We start from the raw sequence: 16469 nt of genomic DNA on the forward strand, positions 1-16469 counted from the left end.
TGAAAAATGAATGAATGAATAAATGAATAAATAAAATAAATAACAGATGAAAACCTCATTAATAATATCTTAAAAAGGAATACAGTGGCCAACACCAGCCTATTGCATCATAGTCAGTCACGTGCAAGGTTGACAGCTGTTGAGTTCTTTGGTCACGTGTCAGGTCATGTTTAGTCTCACATACCACAACAAGTTAGAAGTCTCGTAAACAACGTTTCATCATTGGTCATGTTAGGATCATCAGGAGCTTTGTAAAGATAATACCAAGTCTTCCAAACCTTGCGCGAACAGTATACGATTATTATTGTCGTCCGAAATATCCTCGAGCGATAAGATAAAGAAATTTACATTCGCTATACTTAAAAAGAAGAAATTGCGTGAATTATTGCTTTTAACATTAAATAAGTAATGGTTATTTATTTTTACCTTTCATATTTTTGAGACCTTTTAAGAGTAAAAGTAGCATGATAAAAAGTTAAAGAACAAAATACATCCCATGTCGATAAGATAGGGCAATGTTTTGGCGGGGAGACCGGGAGCGCGGGAGGGAAATTCAGATGTTGACCTTCATCTTAACCTGCAGGTGAGTGAACGGACTAATTCCTGACATGCACTGAGCCATGACGGCCCTCCTGAACTGCTAATCACCTAGATAAAAGATACTATTGTAGAAATATGAGAAGGAAATGTGGGATCTATGCGTATCATAAATTATTGTTTTAATCTAGAGGTTCTGCGGGCACCGTCAAAGTAATACAGGTCATTGTGAATTGTGGTTGATTTTCCAGGTTACTCAACTCACCTGATTGTCCAAATGAGACAGACAGATGGAAATATGTAATAATACAGCCACATATTGACCACTGTCTTTATCCACTAAAACAAACATCTGCCAACCTACACAACTCGAGCCTTTTATCCCACAAAAGTACAATATCCCTACGCTTTTATTCCTAAAACAGTACAAAATCTCTAGCCTTTTATCCCACAAAGGTACAAAATTCCTAGCCTTTTGTCCCACGAATCAGTCTTATCCCACAAAGGTACAAAATTTCTAGTCTTTTATCCCACGAATCAGTCTTATCCCACAAAGGTACAAAATTTCTAGTCTTTTATCCCACGAATCAGTCTTAGCCCACAAAGGTACAAAATTTTTAGTCTTTTGTCCCACGAATCAGTCTTATCCCACAAAGGTACAAAATTTCTAGTCTTTTATCCCACGAATCAGTCTTATCCCACAAAGGTACAAAATTTCTAGTCTTTTATCCCACGAAAGTATAGAATCTTCAGCCATTTATCCCAAAAAGGTGCAAAATCACAAGCCTTTTATCCCACAAAAATACATCCCGAGGCTTTTATCCCACACAAAAACATCCCAAGCCTTTTACCCCTCATAAGTATAAAATTTCTAGTCTTTTATCCCACGAAAGTATAGAATCTTCAGCCATTTATCCCAAAAAGGTGCAAAATCACAAGCATTTTATCCCACAAAAGTACATCCCGAGGCTTTTATCCCACACAAAAACATCCCAAGCCTTTTATCCCTCATAAGTACAAAATTTCTAGTCTTTTATCCCACAAAATTACAACAAAAATAAATAAGGTCGAATTTGATTACTCTAGCCACCTAACGCTCCATATTTGATCAAACTCCAGTGGTTTTGTTTAAGCCTTTAACAGCCACTTGGTACACCTTTCCTTAATCACCAATCATTGAGACCTTGAGCTTTTCAACAGCTACATCCAATCTTTGAACTGGGAGGAAATTGCAAAATGTATTCTTTTTCATTGCTAACTTTCTTGTAGATGCTTGTAAAGACTTCACACGTTGCTTCTGGTGCTGCTAACTGTTTGGTGTTGCAGTGAAGGCTTGGGGTCCTCTGCTACACCACATCCATATTTATTTATTTATTTATTTATTTATCTATTTATTTATTTATTGCTCATGACTTCCCCAGCTAATGATTATCGTCATATTACCGCTATGCTTTATATGTAAGGAAGACTAATAGTTACATACATTATTTTTCACCTTTTTCAGGATCATTCACCATCAGAGGTCCCTGTCCAAGACCCTGACTGTTCCCTGAGTGGCCGTCCCTCCGCTGGCCCACCCCTCCACCATGGGCAAATCTAAAAAGACAAAGGTAAGTCAGAGTTTCGTTCATTTTAAGGTGCAGTGTGTTATGTGGCAGTGGCTTGGCTTTGTGTGTGTGTGTGTGTGTGTGTGTGTTGTAGGTTAAGATAATTTGGGGATACAAGATGAGCCTTTTTGACTTCTCTTTAGGGACTGGCACTTCATTAGCTCTTTTCTTTATTATGATTATAGTTTTTTTTAACACTTTGCTGCTCTTGTCCAGTGTCTCTTACATGGAAGGAAAAGTTACCTGGAAAGTTGTTGTCCAGAGATAGTGTATCACTGAATAAATACTTGTAGAACATGTGTATATTTCAGTTGCTTATGTTTTAATGAGTCAGTTCAATCATAGGGTATTAATGAATAACTGCATGTAAACTATGGTGCATATTTGAATTGCTCATCTTTTAGTGGGTGAGTTGAGCATCTGAATAATTTTCCCACAGGTGACACAGTCATCAAACCAGCAGAGGATCACTTCATTCTTCAGCTCTGTGACCTCCCCCTCCCAGTCGGTGAAGAGGCCACCGCCACACAATGCTGGGGTGTCACCCACGGCCAAGAGGGACTGCACCTCCCACACCCCAGGCAAGGAAAATGAATTACTGCCATACAAGAAGAACCTCTCCGGAGACCTCGGACTGAGTGCTTCCCCTTGGTCAAGTCCCAGGCCGCTGAAGACCATCCCACAGGCCAGTGGCAGCGTGACAAAAGGAGGAGTGACTGGCAGTAGTGAAAGTCGAGCTAAGCAGAGTCCAAGGAGTGCCCCTCATGTCAAGCAGAAAGGTCAAGCAAACAACAGGAAGGGTTCTCGGGGATCCAGAAGCATTTTGTCCAGCCTGTTGAGCAAGTCTGTGTTGAGCGAAAATGTTCCTGTGAAGCGCCCTGCAGCGAAGGTCAGCAGAGAGGAGGAGGAGGAGCAGGAGGTCATCTTGTTGTCTGACTCTGATGACGTGACTGAGGAGGAGGAATTGTTCTCACTGTCGGAGTCTTCTTGTGACACATTCAGCAACACCGTGTCAAGAGCGGACCAGGGAAGAGATAAAACTGATAATCCGTCAGACTCCAAAAACTCACGTGAGAACATTGAGCTGAGGAAATTACTGAGAGGAAAAGGTAAAGAGAAACAATCCACACCATCAAGCTCTTCAGAGGACTTGTGCAGCACCTCTGAGTCTGGGAAGTTGAGCAATGGTAAGGAGGAGGAGGAAGAAGTGGTCACGTCTGACAGCTCTGAGGACTTGTTTAGCAGCCCACAGCAGATCAAGCCCAAGAAGGACAATGACAGGCTGATCTGTGATAGAGTGGCCTTGTGGAAGGTTTCCTTGAAGCAGGATTATGTCATAGCAAGCAGTGATGACGAGGTGACGTCTGGTACTGTGGAGAACATCCCGCCTTCTCAGCTCGGTGTGGGAAGCAGTCATGTCACTCCTGAGGGCTATGAGGGCACCATGAGGGCTTCCCAGGACACGAAACCTGAGGAGGAGGAGGAGGAGGAGGAGGAGGAGGATGATGATACCACTCCTGATATTACCACAGACATGCTTAAGAGTTCACAGGAATCCAGCATTAGTGTAGATGGTGATAATGCCTCAAAGATCACCACAGACATGGGGAGCTCACAAGACTCCAGCAATAGTGAGGATATTGGCAGTGACATCCTCAAGGCCTCCCAGGGGTTTAGAATCAGGAGGAATGCCACAGATGATGCTAAGGCTGAAACATGTACTTCTGAGAATGCTGAATACCCCAAAGTTACTGCAAGTGGTACTGTTGATATCATAGAGACTCGGCATTCCAGTGAGGAGGTATTAGAGAAAGTTTCAGTGGAGGTGGAGTGTGTGGAGCATTGCAGTACCTCAGGAAAAACAAAGGAAAAGATGGTAGAGGAATTCACTGATGACTTGGAGTGCCTCAGTGTAAATGGGACTCCTGACGCCGCAGAGACCAAGAGTGACGGCAACAAGACCCCGAGGAAACTTTCAGCAGTTGAGGAGAATGACTGTCTCGATATCCTGGAGATGTTTGGGGAGCTGTCACCCTTTAAGGAGAAGCCGGCCAGCGAAGCAGTTCATGGATTGCTGACGAGTGATCCGTAAGTAGAGATGTGTTGTCTTGGTGGTCTTTTACTCTTGGTCTATATTGTTATCTTGTGTTGTGCCTCTTGTTCCTTCTTTTCTTTTGTCTATTGTTCCTTCCTTTCTTTCATCTCATCCTTCCTTTCTTTCTTTCATCTCTTGTTCTTTCCTTTCTTTCACCTCTTGTTCCTTCCTTTCTTTTGTCTCTTGTTCCTTCCTTTCTTTCATTTCTTGTTCTTTCCTTTCTTTCATCTCTTGTTCCTTCCTTTCTTTTGTCTCTTGTTCCCTCCTTTCTTTCACCTCTTGTTCCTTCCGTTCTTTCATCTCTTGTTTCTTCCTTCCTTTTGTCTTCTTATTCCTTAGTTTCTCACCTCCATTATCTTTTGTGTTGTGTTTGTAATCTTTTATTCTCTATCTGTGGTTATCTTTTATCACTTATCTCCTGTTCCTTTTTTTCCTTTTGTCTTCTTATTCCCTTGTGTCTCATCTCCATTATCATGCTTATAAATTGTTCTTCAACTGATACACCATTTGGGCATCTTAATTCTCTTTATCCTTTTTTTATCCTTAATTTGATATCTCACCATGCTGTTAGTAATTCATTACATATATGTATACAACCATAACTTAACAAAAATGCCATTATTGTGCTTCATATTAATCACAAAACAAAACTTATAGAATAGTGGAAAAGTTAAGGGTTGAAGGAAAGAACAGGGATTTCATAGAGCACAACTTAGCGTGAACACCATTATCATTTCTCAAATTTATCACAAAACAAAACAACTTATAGAATCGTGAAAAACTTAATAGATGAAGGAAAGAACATTGGTTTTGTAATCTTAAAACAAAACAACTTATAGAATCGTGGAAAATTTTAATGGATGGAGGAAAGAACAGGGGTTTCATAGATCAGTCACAAAACAAAGCAATTCGTAGAACCGTGAAAAAAATTAACGGATGAAGAGAAAAAACAGGATATTCATAGACCACAACTTCACAAAAACACCATTAACATTTCTCATATTAAGCGCCAAACAACCTACAGGATCGTGAAGAAGTTCCTGGATGAAGGGAAGAACAAGGAATCCTTCGCAGCCCAGGGTGACTTTGGGCGACATCTGGTGCTGGCGGCCGAGAGAGACAGCGCTACCCGGACCGTACACCTTGAACTGCTGTCGTCTGAGAACGTGAAGAGAACCTGCACTCTGGCTGGCACATGGTGGGTGTTGTGATGTGGTGTGTGCTGCTGTTAATGTTCTGGGACAAGGGAGATGACAGATGAGGGTTTAGTGTGACATTGTGTGTACTGGGAGGAGAGTTGGGTGGTGGTGTGCTGGAAGGGACACTGCAGGGAAGGTTCAGCCATTAGGTAATGACAGCAGGGAAGTGAAGGTTTTCTTTGTATGGTCTTCCCCTCAGTCAGTAGTGAGGGACAAGGCTGTGGAGTTAGAGATGTATGGGATGTGTGTGGTTGTTTTTAGTGTTTGATGTAGAAGAGAGAGGGAGAGAGACTGTTGCCTTTCTTTGTCTGCAGGTCTGACACAGTGGTGCGTGATGGAGACATAATTCACATCTTGCTTACAAATCCAGTGGACAGTCACTATCACATTGACAACAACCAGGTATGTGTGTGTGTGTGTGTGTGTGTGTGTGTGTGTGTGTGTGTGTGATGAAAATAATCTGCTGAAAAAAAAAGTGTAAGTGCAGCAGAAGTATCAGTAGCATATCAGCAGAGGTGGTGGTGATGACTAATAACAGCATGTGGTGTCATTGCCTCTCTGCTCCAGGGAATGTTGGTGGTGCACCCTGACCTGCTAGTGAGCAGCACCAGCGTGGCGTCGGGCGTGTTCTGCCGCCGCCGCGCTGTGCTGGCCGAGTGGCACCGTGGGATGGAGCCGCCCTCGGTCATCATGACGGTGGGCTCCCTGGTGCACGAGCTGTTCCAGGAGGCGGTGGTGGAGGCCGCGCGGGGTGGGATGGGGCAGCTCTCGGAGGAATGGCTGCAGGCCCTGGTGAGCCGCCTGCTGGGCCGCCCCAGGGTGCTGCAGGAGCTGTACCGCCTGAACCAGACGGCAGATGCCTTGAGGGAGGACATGGCCGGCTTCATCCCTAAAGTGTCAGCGTGGTGCAGCCGTTATCTCGGCAAGGACGCGCAGGCACAGGGCATCGGCTCCTACAAGTGGCAGGGCAGGATCACTCATGTGGAGGAGGTGGAGGAGAACATCTGGTGTCCCCGCTTGGGCCTCAAGGGTAAAGTGGACATGGTAGTGCAGGCTGAGGGTCGTGATGGCCCGGTCATCTTGCCGCTGGAGCTGAAGACAGGCCGGGCCAGCTTCTCGTCAGAGCACTGCGGCCAGCTGGCTCTGTATGCCATGATGGGCACCGACAGGCGGCCGGACCCTGGGGCGGGGCTGCTGCTGTACCTGCGGGAGGGTGTCATGGAGGAAAAAGTGGCCCCAGCCAAGGAGCGCCGGGATCTCATATGCCTCAGGAATGACCTGGCCACACACCTGGCTGCCCGGCCTCAAGGTGGCCAGGATGCAGGGAGGGAGCCCGGCCTACCCCCACTGCCACCCCCTATTGCCCATGAGAGAGGGTGCCAGCACTGCCCACACAAGGTGACATGTGCTGCCCACCAGGTGCTGCAGGGTGAGGTGCCTGCCGCCCCCCATCCCATGGCAGGCCTGGTGCCCCAACACACGGCACACCTCTCCCCGCAACACCTGGACTACTTCCGCCACTGGTGTCTCCTCTACCAGCTGGAGGCGGCTGAGAGTATTGGTGGGGGCGGGGCACTGTGGTGTCGCAATGCAACCCAGCGTGAAGAGCAGGGGGAGTGCCTAGCCTGGCTGGTGCTGGGTGCCACTCCCCCTGTTGAGGTCCGACCTGGGTGGTTCCTTCACACAATGGTGCGGGGCCGGCGCCACCCTGGGCTGGCCACCCCCCTGGCCAGCGTAGGGCTGCAGGCTGGGGACCAGGTGATCGCCTCCTCCAGCAGGGTGCTGGCACTGGCCTGTGGCAGCGTGCAGGGCTTCAAGGATGGGGCAGTGCTAGCTGAGCTGGACCGGCCCCTGCAGGGCGGCGTGTCACACCATTACCACCTGGACCTCAATTGCTCCACAAACTTCCTGCGCCTCCCCATGCAGACCCTGGGCAGACTGCTGCTGCCAGAGCCCCGGGCTGAGGCGCTGCGCCGCCTGGTGGTGGATGGGGCCACCCCGGCCTTCAAGAAACGTATGGCCTCCAAGGTGCTGGACTGCAAGCCCATGCTGGCCCATCTCAACGTGGCACAGAAGCGGGCAGTGATCCGGGCTTTGGCGGCGGAGGACTACATGCTGGTGCAGGGCTTCCCTGGCACCGGCAAGTCCACCACGCTGGCCACCATGGTGCGGGTGTTGCTGCAGCTTGGCCGCTCCATCCTCATTACCGCCTACACCAACACTGCCCTGGACAGCCTCCTGCTTAAGCTGCACAAGCTTGGCATAGATTTCATGCGTGTGGGGCGCTCTGACAGGGTACACCCTGACCTGGCCGGCCACACGGACCAGGCGCGGACTTGCCAGGTCAGCACTGTTGAGGAGCTGACGGAGCTGTATGCCAGCCAGCGCGTGGTGGCCGCCACCTGCCTCGGCCTCAACCACTCCATATTCTCCCGCCGCACATTTGACGTCTGCATCGTGGACGAGGCGGCCCAGGTGTTGCAGGTGACGGCCCTCGGCCCGCTGTTCATGTGCTCCACCTTTGTGCTGGTGGGGGACGACAAGCAGCTGCCCCCTGTGGTGCGCAGCGAGAGCGCCGTGCTGCACGGCATGACGGAGACGCTGTTTGAGCGCCTGTGCCGCCCGGAGGTGACCATCACGCTCACCGAGCAGTATCGTATGAACGGCCCCATCATGGCCCTCGCCAACCTCCTCACCTACAACAACCAGCTCACCTGTGGTACCCCTGAGCTGGAGAAGGCCACCCTGGACCTCCCTCACTACCAGGTGACTCCACACACAACATCCACATTACAGCTAATGCTGCTTGTCAGTTTAGGAAGATAAGTGGAGGCAGCAGCATATTGTGACATTACCATAAATGCTGAAATAATTGAAGTAGTAGATTTAGTGTAATTAGGAAAAGAATGAGATTCACAAGCAAATTGGTTGAAAGAAAAGAACATAAAATCCAGATATAAGAACTGTTTGAACCACCCAAATATTAGGAACAAAATAGTAGTGGGGAACAAAATACCTTCATTTCACAACATAAATACTCACAAGTCTTTTCATCATTCAAGTGTAGCAGTAACAATTGTAGTAGTAGTAGTAGTAGTAGTAGTAGTAGATTTAAGTGTAGCAAAAGATTGACAGGCAAATTTTTAGAAAGAAAAGTAAATTTGTTCATGGTTGGAGTGTACATTGCATTACAGAGGCTGGTAGAGAAGGGAGCTGTGGCACCATGGTTGCAGCGAGTAGTGGCTCCCACACTGGAAGAAGCCGTGGTGCTGGTGGACACTGCCGGAGCTGGTGGGGAGGCAAGGGTCGGTGGCTCCTCGCTGGTCAATCACTGGGAGGCTAGACTGGTGATTGTGGTGGTCAGAACACTCTTGAAGGTGAGACAGAGGCATTATGTAATACACTCACATCAAATTTCTTTTAGCTGCTCCTGTTAGGGATTGCCACAGCAGATCACCGCACTGTGTTCTGTGTCGTTTGTCACGCCCATTATCTCGTCCTTTAATGCATTAACTTATAAGATTTGTTAATCATAGATCAGTGTTATGTGAACGTTTGACTGAAGCAGGTACAATGCGTAACTGAGGAACAAGTCGCTCTTGCTTGTAAGGTCAGCTTGTAAATGATGGCTTTCTCATGTTTGCAGGCCGGGTTGAGTGGCAGCGACATGGGCATCATCACCCCATACCGTGGGCAAGTGAAATTGGTGAGGAAACTACTGGCTAAGGAGTTGAAGGAAGAGGACGTGGGGAAGAGGGTGGAGGTGAACACGGTCGACCAGTACCAGGGCAGGGACAAGATGGCTATTATTTGTTCGTTTGTGCGCTGCGGCAAATCCAATGATAAGGTATGTGTATGTGTGTGTGTCTTTTGTCTTGTTTAGGGGACTGGATGGTTGTGATGCAGCACTCAGCTCGTGGCCTGAAAGTCGTGTTTAGTCCTGTCACTTGGCAGTTTCTTGGTGGGAGAAGTAACCCTCATAACACTTGCCACAACTGCATGGCCTTTTTGTGGCACTAACTTTTTCAGTTTCTTAATATTTTCATCTGTGGGTTTTCATATTTCCAAGGTGTACTGTTGGCAACACTTTAACCTGGTATAAGAAATGCATGAAAAAAAACTGGTGAAAATTGGTGAACTATTTTGACAGCATAGGAAAGTGATAGTCCTCACGGAAAAGAAGAAAAAAGAAAAGAAAAATGACACACACACACACAGTTTTGCATTTTGTCACTCAGGATTGTTCCAGATTAGAGTTTTAACAGTACATATATAGTAACATATGGCTGATAATGGCACACAGCAGCCCTCAGCATCAGCATCAGCATCACCACCACCTCTGCACTGTACACTCTCTTCCATCAGCCAGCGGGAATCCTGACTGACCGCCGGAGACTCAACGTGGCCTTGACCCGAGCCAAGAGGAAGTTAATTCTCATCGGCGACCAAGTGACGCTGACTCGCTACACTTCCTTCTCCTGCCTGATGAAGGTCCTTGCCCCCCACCAGGTGTACTGCCTCACCCCAGGCACTGACGGATTCCAGTGGGAGGAGGAGGAGGAGGAGGAGTGCCAGGATACAGAGGCCATGGAATTAGAGAAATAATTGTGTCGAGGTATTTTCACGGTGAGGGTGATTGGTTTTGGTGATAGGAGGTAAAGACAGAATTTTATTGTGTTTTTAGGCCCCAGGAATGGCAAGTTTTAGGAGGAGTAAGAGAGAATTTTTTGTTAAGTCTCTAACAAGAAGAAGAAAGACAAGAACATTTTTGTTGGATGTGTTACAGTGTCACAAATGTCAGTGATGCTTGGCCAAAACATGTCAGTGTCATTTGATAATATGGTGTAAGTGACTGAGTTGTCAAGTTTGTCTTTCATTGGCAGAATTATTCCAGCAGTGTGTGATGGTGGTTTGTGTCCCCCATCTCTAGTCTTGTGGCTGAATTACTCATTATGTTTTCTGAACAGTAATAATGATAATGATAATAATAATCTATTAGCTTATATATCATAATTCTCATTACTGTCACTATATATATAAGTAGATCAATCATCATCATTCTTATTAGCATCATCATCATTGTCATCATAATTCTCATCAGTCACTATCATTATTATTGTTACAATGATAATGGTAGTAATGGTTATAGACTCAATATTTCAATAATACTTTGATAACAGTCTTCCAAACATCAGCCTTAAGGCATCACACATTTTTCCCAACAATAATTGTTAATATAAAAAATACAAAATCATCATTTCACTTCGCAGAAGAGAACGTTTCATTTTATTAGGTACTCATTTTCACCATTATATTTGAGTTTATTTTATGGTCATTAAAATTCTTTCTGTCTGTCTGTCCATAAGAAACTATCTGCAGCACTCCCTACCCTGTGATGGAAACATGCCAAATGCTGCCTTTCTTGTGCCTTGCATACATACTTGTGTTTTGTATCACCTCTCCTCTGCCTGTGTATTTAATGGAGAATGCATTTGGAAACACCAGTTCTGTAATTGTGTACAAATGTGTATAGTATTAGTGTCATTAAGTCTGGTATGCATCTTACTTGTTGCATTACATTTTAATATTTAAATGTAGTGTAATACCTTTAACTTAATTATCCTCATGTTTTTTTAATGAGAGTTCTTACTTGTACTTTTATCACAATGAAGTGGATTAACGTATGTTGAATGAAATCATTTTATTTGTTATTATATTCTTATAACTCATTTGTTTAAGTCATGAAGGAATAAAGAGGCTTGGTTTTAGCTGAATGGTGTCGGTGAAGGCACCACATAAACATTTGGGTTCACTTCAACAGACTGTACAAACTCCTGTAGTTAAAAGAGACTGCTTAACCCTTTGAATGTTAGTGACAATACAACACCTGTTATTAGAGCAAATCAACTTGATTTTGTGAACAAAAATATAACAATTCTTTTTGCTTACGTGGTGTCTTTCAAAATTATAATGTAAACTTGCTCCACATTTTATTATTAGACTTGAGAAGCCACAGCAATCAAAGGGTTAGCATGACAGCATGTGAGGCAGCAGCACACACTTAGCCCTTCCCAGTCCTAAGTGTGTCCAGCCAGAGGCCACGCAAACACCCAAACACACAAACAGATGTAACTCAAAAGTACAAATGAGGATCTGTCACACAGACTTCTATGTAATGCCAATCTCACATCCATAAATCCATGTTGTACGGGTGAATCACAGCTTATGAATGAGTTCACGTTTCTCAAAATACGCTTGTAAGTAAATCATTTGTAAACTTGATAATGATTTTAAAGATTTCTGTTTGTGAATACTAATGATGAACATTCTTTCATAACTTTGAAAATTAATAAATCAAATATTCATAAATTCTGATTCACTCACATGTGTTCAGACTGCCCCATGGAAGCAGCTTCATTCCACACTGTACATAAAACATTGAGTAGTTTCTTTTTCCATTAATATTAAGACGTAGCTGCAGCCCCGCAGCGTGCCTCTCTGTGGCGAGTGAAGCAGCCTGCCCGCCTGCAACACAGAGCACCACACACGTCTGCATCAAGGAACATCACCGCCACAGCACATTTATATTTTCAAAGTGAGAATCTAGGAACTAACACACCATTTGGAATCTTTGTATCATGCTCATGCCAAAGTGTAATTTCTGAAAATATTCTTTCACTTTGACCTGACATGATCTGATCACAACTGTGCATTTATTTTTCTCCCAAGTGTGCTTAAAGGAACAAACATATCTGTAATTTTGTATCGTGCTCAAATCAAAGTACAGGTTTCACACATATTTCTTTGAGTTTCCTTGACCTTACTGAAAAGAAAGACATAAAAGAGACATTGCAGAAAATACTGGAAGGAAAAAGATGCCTGAAAAATAGTAACAAAGAATAAGTATGAAAAGAGTTCAACAGTATGAAAGCTACACTCTTATGGTTAAGTCTACGTATGTATTCCCAATCAGCTCTCCCCACAAGGACCATTCCCTCATCTAAGTATCACTGCCTTAACAGCACAAGTTTCATGGGTGCTCCTTGTTTGTATATAGTATGAGAATGCTAGTAATTCAACAGTAAGTGGTATTCCCCACAAGGGAGCTCAATATACAGGAACACTTCATATTTCCAGCACAGGCAGCATGTTTCTAGAATACGCACAGTACTAGAAATTTAACAGGGTGTGATACTCCTCAAAACACGGCTCAATGCACAGGGGCACGGCACATTTCCTGCACAAATACCGTGTCTGTGTTCTCTTTTTCCGGCGTTTTGACGAGTAGAAGCACACGTAACATTTTCTCTGCGGGGTCTTGTTCTGCGGCGTCGCGGGAAAGGAGCGAGGGAAGTGACGCTCTGTGAGGCGGGGCGGAAGGTCGTGAGGCGGCCCCGGCGAGGCACCCAGGCCACGACGCTCCGGATGGCCGACCTTCAGCAGCTTCCGCAGTTCTTGGAAGGTGAAGTACTCCAGTTTCTTCCTCTTGCCTGTCACCTGATGGAGTTCAACAAGGTGGTGATGTGTGTCTGATTCCATGATCTCAGTGTACTTCATAGTCTTAGCTGAAGCAACTGAGGCACTAGCTAAGAACACAAAGACAACATATTATCTTGCCTCCTTTTATCAGGCTCATTCAAGGTGTTTCCATGACTGATGGCATTCTAACAAGGATTCTACATCAATGAGAACAGAAAATTCAGAACTTTTAAGCCCACTCCAGAAAAAAAGATACACAACCTTTACAAATTTTTACCTTGAAATCTATTTAATATCAAGCAAGTTTTCCCAAGATTGTTCCTATAAGCTGCACAAAGAACAGCAGATGTTGGTAAGGATCACATGCACAAGACATCACATCACTTACCATAGTGGTGTCGGTCACTGAGTGTGTCACATCTTGCTGCTCAGTTTCAACTTGGTCCTGGGAGCTGGCAAGAGTCAACCATTATTCAGGCTCTGCTCTCACAAACATTACCTTCAACAAAACTTTAAATGCTGCACTCATATCTCAGAACCACAGACAAGTGCACACATAAGAGGACAAATTCTAGTATACATGTTCATGAATACAGAATTAATGATGTACAAGTCTTGGTTGTTTATTGCCCAAAAGGAATAGATGCTTGATAGAACATGACTTCTACCCTGGCCTTGTTTTTCTATATTAGTTTTATAGAATTAATGATGTACAAGTCTTGGTTGTTTAAATGTCCAAAAAGAAAAGGTGCTTGATAGAACATGACTTCTACCCTGGCCTTGTTTTTCTATATTAGTTTTATTCAACTTAAGAAATAAAAGAAATTCAGAGAACTATTAAATGTACAATGAATGAGAGGGAAATGACATGAGATTTTACCTAGGCTGTCTTTCTCGACTAGAATCCCAATGCTCTGCCAAACTCAGCAGCATCAAGGAAACAAACTGATCTGAAGGTGGAACAGACTGGCCATGAAAGAATCTAAACCTTCCCACTTCCATACCACTCTCCTATTCAAATTGTGTGCCATTAGATTAACAAGATCCCGTTATGCTTAGAGGTAATGAAGAGAACTGCTGGAGCTTCTCACTGAGAAGTTTGGTTATTTATTTGTTATTCTCTTCTGTAGTAAATGCCACAAACTTCTTATCAACTTTACCTCTCACCACCTTCAGTACTCCCATTCTGATTTAATTTAGCTGTTTTTTTTTATTTTTGTTTTCACTTTTACTTATCCATTCATTTACTGTTTTTGTTTTCTTAAATATGTACACAAGGTATTTTAATACCTTGTGTACATATTTAAGAAAACAAAAACAGTATCTTGCTGGTGCAATAAAAAAAACTTTAAAAGGAGACTTAATGATGGAACATACCAAGGCTAATTCTAGTGTGGTGCATACCTGTCACACCTGTCACCCTCCTGCCTCAAGGTGTGCTGGGGGATGAAAGACGGAACACGCAGCAGAGTGTTCTTGTTTGGCTCCTGCTTTATCTCCGTCATGAGAGGATCCTCAAAATGCTCCACTAACTGGTGCATGTCATCATGCCGCTCGCTGAACACTTCATCCACCGGCTGCTCGACTAACTCCGCCTTGGAGGGATCCACCGAGGGTTCCATGTTCAGGAGCATGTCATTATGTGTGCGTCTGAAAATAAGGGAACGACAAAGCTGTCAACTACATGTACTTTTCAAGGTAAAGTTGCACCTCAAACCATATGACTACTTTCATTTTTTTCCTTTCCCTGTGGCCAACAAGCTCGGGACCTGATGGAAAACAAAGTCCCTGGGTAAGGAAGGCAAACGCAAGGTATACAGTGATGGCAGTACTGCCTAGGTTTACCAAAACTTACAGTGGTCTTGGTGACTACCTACACACAGCCTGACTGGCAGTGTGCAGGAGTCACATTTACCATGGAGTGTCCTGCCAGTCTTTCAGATTGGATTTAGATCAATTGTTCCATGTTTCTGTGATTCCCTGATGGAGACATGATATAATGTGTGGTCTTTCTTCCCCAATGACCCAAAGAAGTCAACACCTCACCTAAGGCTTGCTTCACACCAGAGTTAAAACAAGTCCATACAGATCAGAAAGCAACTGGTAAATCTTACAAACAGCGGCTCCTCATGGAACACCAAGATTATGTGCCGGTGGTGATGAATACTCAGTGTACAACATGTGTGGAGGTTTTGTTTTGGGGGTCACACATGGTTACATTGTTACAAGTTAGGTTAGTGTCCTTATGAGGGATCCAGGGATGGCCTTGGCCCCCATTGTTAGATCAGGTTATGTTAGGTTAGGTTACTGTCCTTAAGTGTAGGTCATGGGGGGGCAAAGTCCCCCAGTTAGTTTAAAGTTTGGTTACGCTACAAATATCCCATTTCCAAAATATGGTGTTTCATCCTTAGACTTTTTATGAATGTCCAAATTTGGCATAACTTGGCTTCTCCCTCCCTAAAACCCAGCTCTCCCACCAGGCCTCCAAGCTTGATGGGAACAGAGAAGGAGAAAAAGGGGATAGGATGTATTGTGCTGAACTGCAATATTAGCAGTTAGGATAGCACAGCAAGAGGTATAGGGGACAGAGCCCTTCAATTAGCAAGGTTAGTGACTTCAAAGGTTAGGGTAGCATAGTGAGGGGATATGTGGGTGGATATTTCCTGCTTGTTGGCTATTTTTGGGAATTTTTCCTAAAATCAATGATTTTCTCCTTAGACTTTTGAAGTTTCCCAAATTTGGCATGTTTTGGCCTCCTTACCCCAACACCCCACCTTCCCACCGGTCTCCAAGCTTACTTGTCCTGGTGAGGGGCAGCAACAGAATACATCAGGAGCTGCTATTAATAAGATTTACCTGCCAATTACGTCTAATGAGGAAATTTACATGACAACCTGCAAATTGTTTGCAAATAGTTTCCTGGTATAAACAACGCCTTATAGGACAAATGCATTACTGCTGGCTCTTCTTTTCAACACCTTGTTCACTAAGTACACACAAATGGCTCTCTGCTTCACCACTTCGTTTCAAGAAAAAAAATAATGATAAGCATACAAACAGCGAGCAAGTCAGTGTCAGGGAGCGCTGTGAGCAATGGTGCAGCGAGCCGCGCGGAACCACCGCTCGTGTGGAGACCTCACAAGCCTTGCTGCCACGGCCCCGCACGGCTCATACACTGCACCGTGCGGGAAATAACACAACAAGGTGCTGATGTGAAGTGGGCACCATTCACCTTGTCAGCAGGGGCGGGGGCTGCGGCACAGTCACTAGCAGGCACAGCAGGCACGGCAGCCTCACCGCCCTCACCAGTGATCTGGGTCGCGGGGAAGCATAGCGTTGTATGTGCCGTCATCACAGTAACAAGGGTGCCTGTGTGCTGCAGAGGCCAGCATCCTGCCTCACACCACAGAGTCACTGGTGGACAGCAGGCAGGGCAGCCAGGGCACCACCACCACCGCCTCCGCTGCTGGTCGTCCTCCTCACTCCGCCAAATCCTTCAAAACATAAACAATCAAGTGCGAGTCTTTAGTCTTAACAAATCATTATTATCTC

At 45.0% G+C, this 16469-nt stretch overlaps 2 protein-coding genes across 2 annotated transcripts; one reads left to right on the top strand and one right to left on the bottom strand.

Moving 5' to 3' along the window:
* Positions 1-489: 489 nt before the first annotated feature.
* On the top strand, positions 490-12237 carry LOC135095012 (DNA replication ATP-dependent helicase/nuclease DNA2-like). Its single transcript, XM_063995623.1, has 9 exons — positions 490-583; positions 2042-2147; positions 2584-4232; positions 5264-5437; positions 5753-5840; positions 6006-8204; positions 8633-8815; positions 9085-9285; positions 9804-12237. Exons 2-9 carry the CDS (start codon positions 2124-2126, stop codon positions 10041-10043), a joined length of 4758 nt encoding a protein of 1585 aa, XP_063851693.1. The 5' UTR covers positions 490-583; positions 2042-2123; the 3' UTR covers positions 10044-12237.
* On the bottom strand, positions 11125-16068 carry LOC135095014 (uncharacterized). Its single transcript, XM_063995630.1, has 4 exons — positions 15976-16068; positions 14322-14567; positions 13306-13369; positions 11125-12935 (listed from the first exon to the last, which is right to left on the bottom strand). The coding sequence occupies exons 2-4, from the start codon at positions 14549-14551 to the stop codon at positions 12609-12611; spliced, it is 621 nt and encodes a 206-aa protein (XP_063851700.1). The 5' UTR covers positions 14552-14567; positions 15976-16068; the 3' UTR covers positions 11125-12608.
* Positions 16069-16469: the final 401 nt, after the last annotated feature.

This window comes from Scylla paramamosain, chromosome 47 (assembly GCF_035594125.1).
Source record: "Scylla paramamosain isolate STU-SP2022 chromosome 47, ASM3559412v1, whole genome shotgun sequence".
NCBI classification, from domain to species: domain Eukaryota; kingdom Metazoa; phylum Arthropoda; class Malacostraca; order Decapoda; family Portunidae; genus Scylla; species Scylla paramamosain.

Bases quoted from the DNA above. Each gene is read 5' to 3' on its own strand.
- LOC135095012 (XM_063995623.1), top strand. From the start codon at position 2,124: ATGGGCAAATCTAAAAAGACAAAG. The intron at 4,233-5,263 runs GTAAGTAGAGAT...AACAACCTACAG, and splicing joins GGATTGCTGACGAGTGATCC to GATCGTGAAGAAGTTCCTGG. The intron at 9,286-9,803 runs GTATGTGTATGT...CTCTTCCATCAG, and splicing joins GCGGCAAATCCAATGATAAG to CCAGCGGGAATCCTGACTGA.
- LOC135095014 (XM_063995630.1), bottom strand. From the start codon at position 14,551: ATGCTCCTGAACATGGAACCCTCGGTGGATCCCTCCAAGGCGGAGTTA. The intron at 13,370-14,321 runs GTATGCACCACA...GACTCTTGCCAG, and splicing joins GAGGGTGACAGGTGTGACAG to CTCCCAGGACCAAGTTGAAA. The intron at 12,936-13,305 runs GTAAGTGATGTG...GAACTCCATCAG, and splicing joins CAGTGACCGACACCACTATG to GTGACAGGCAAGAGGAAGAA.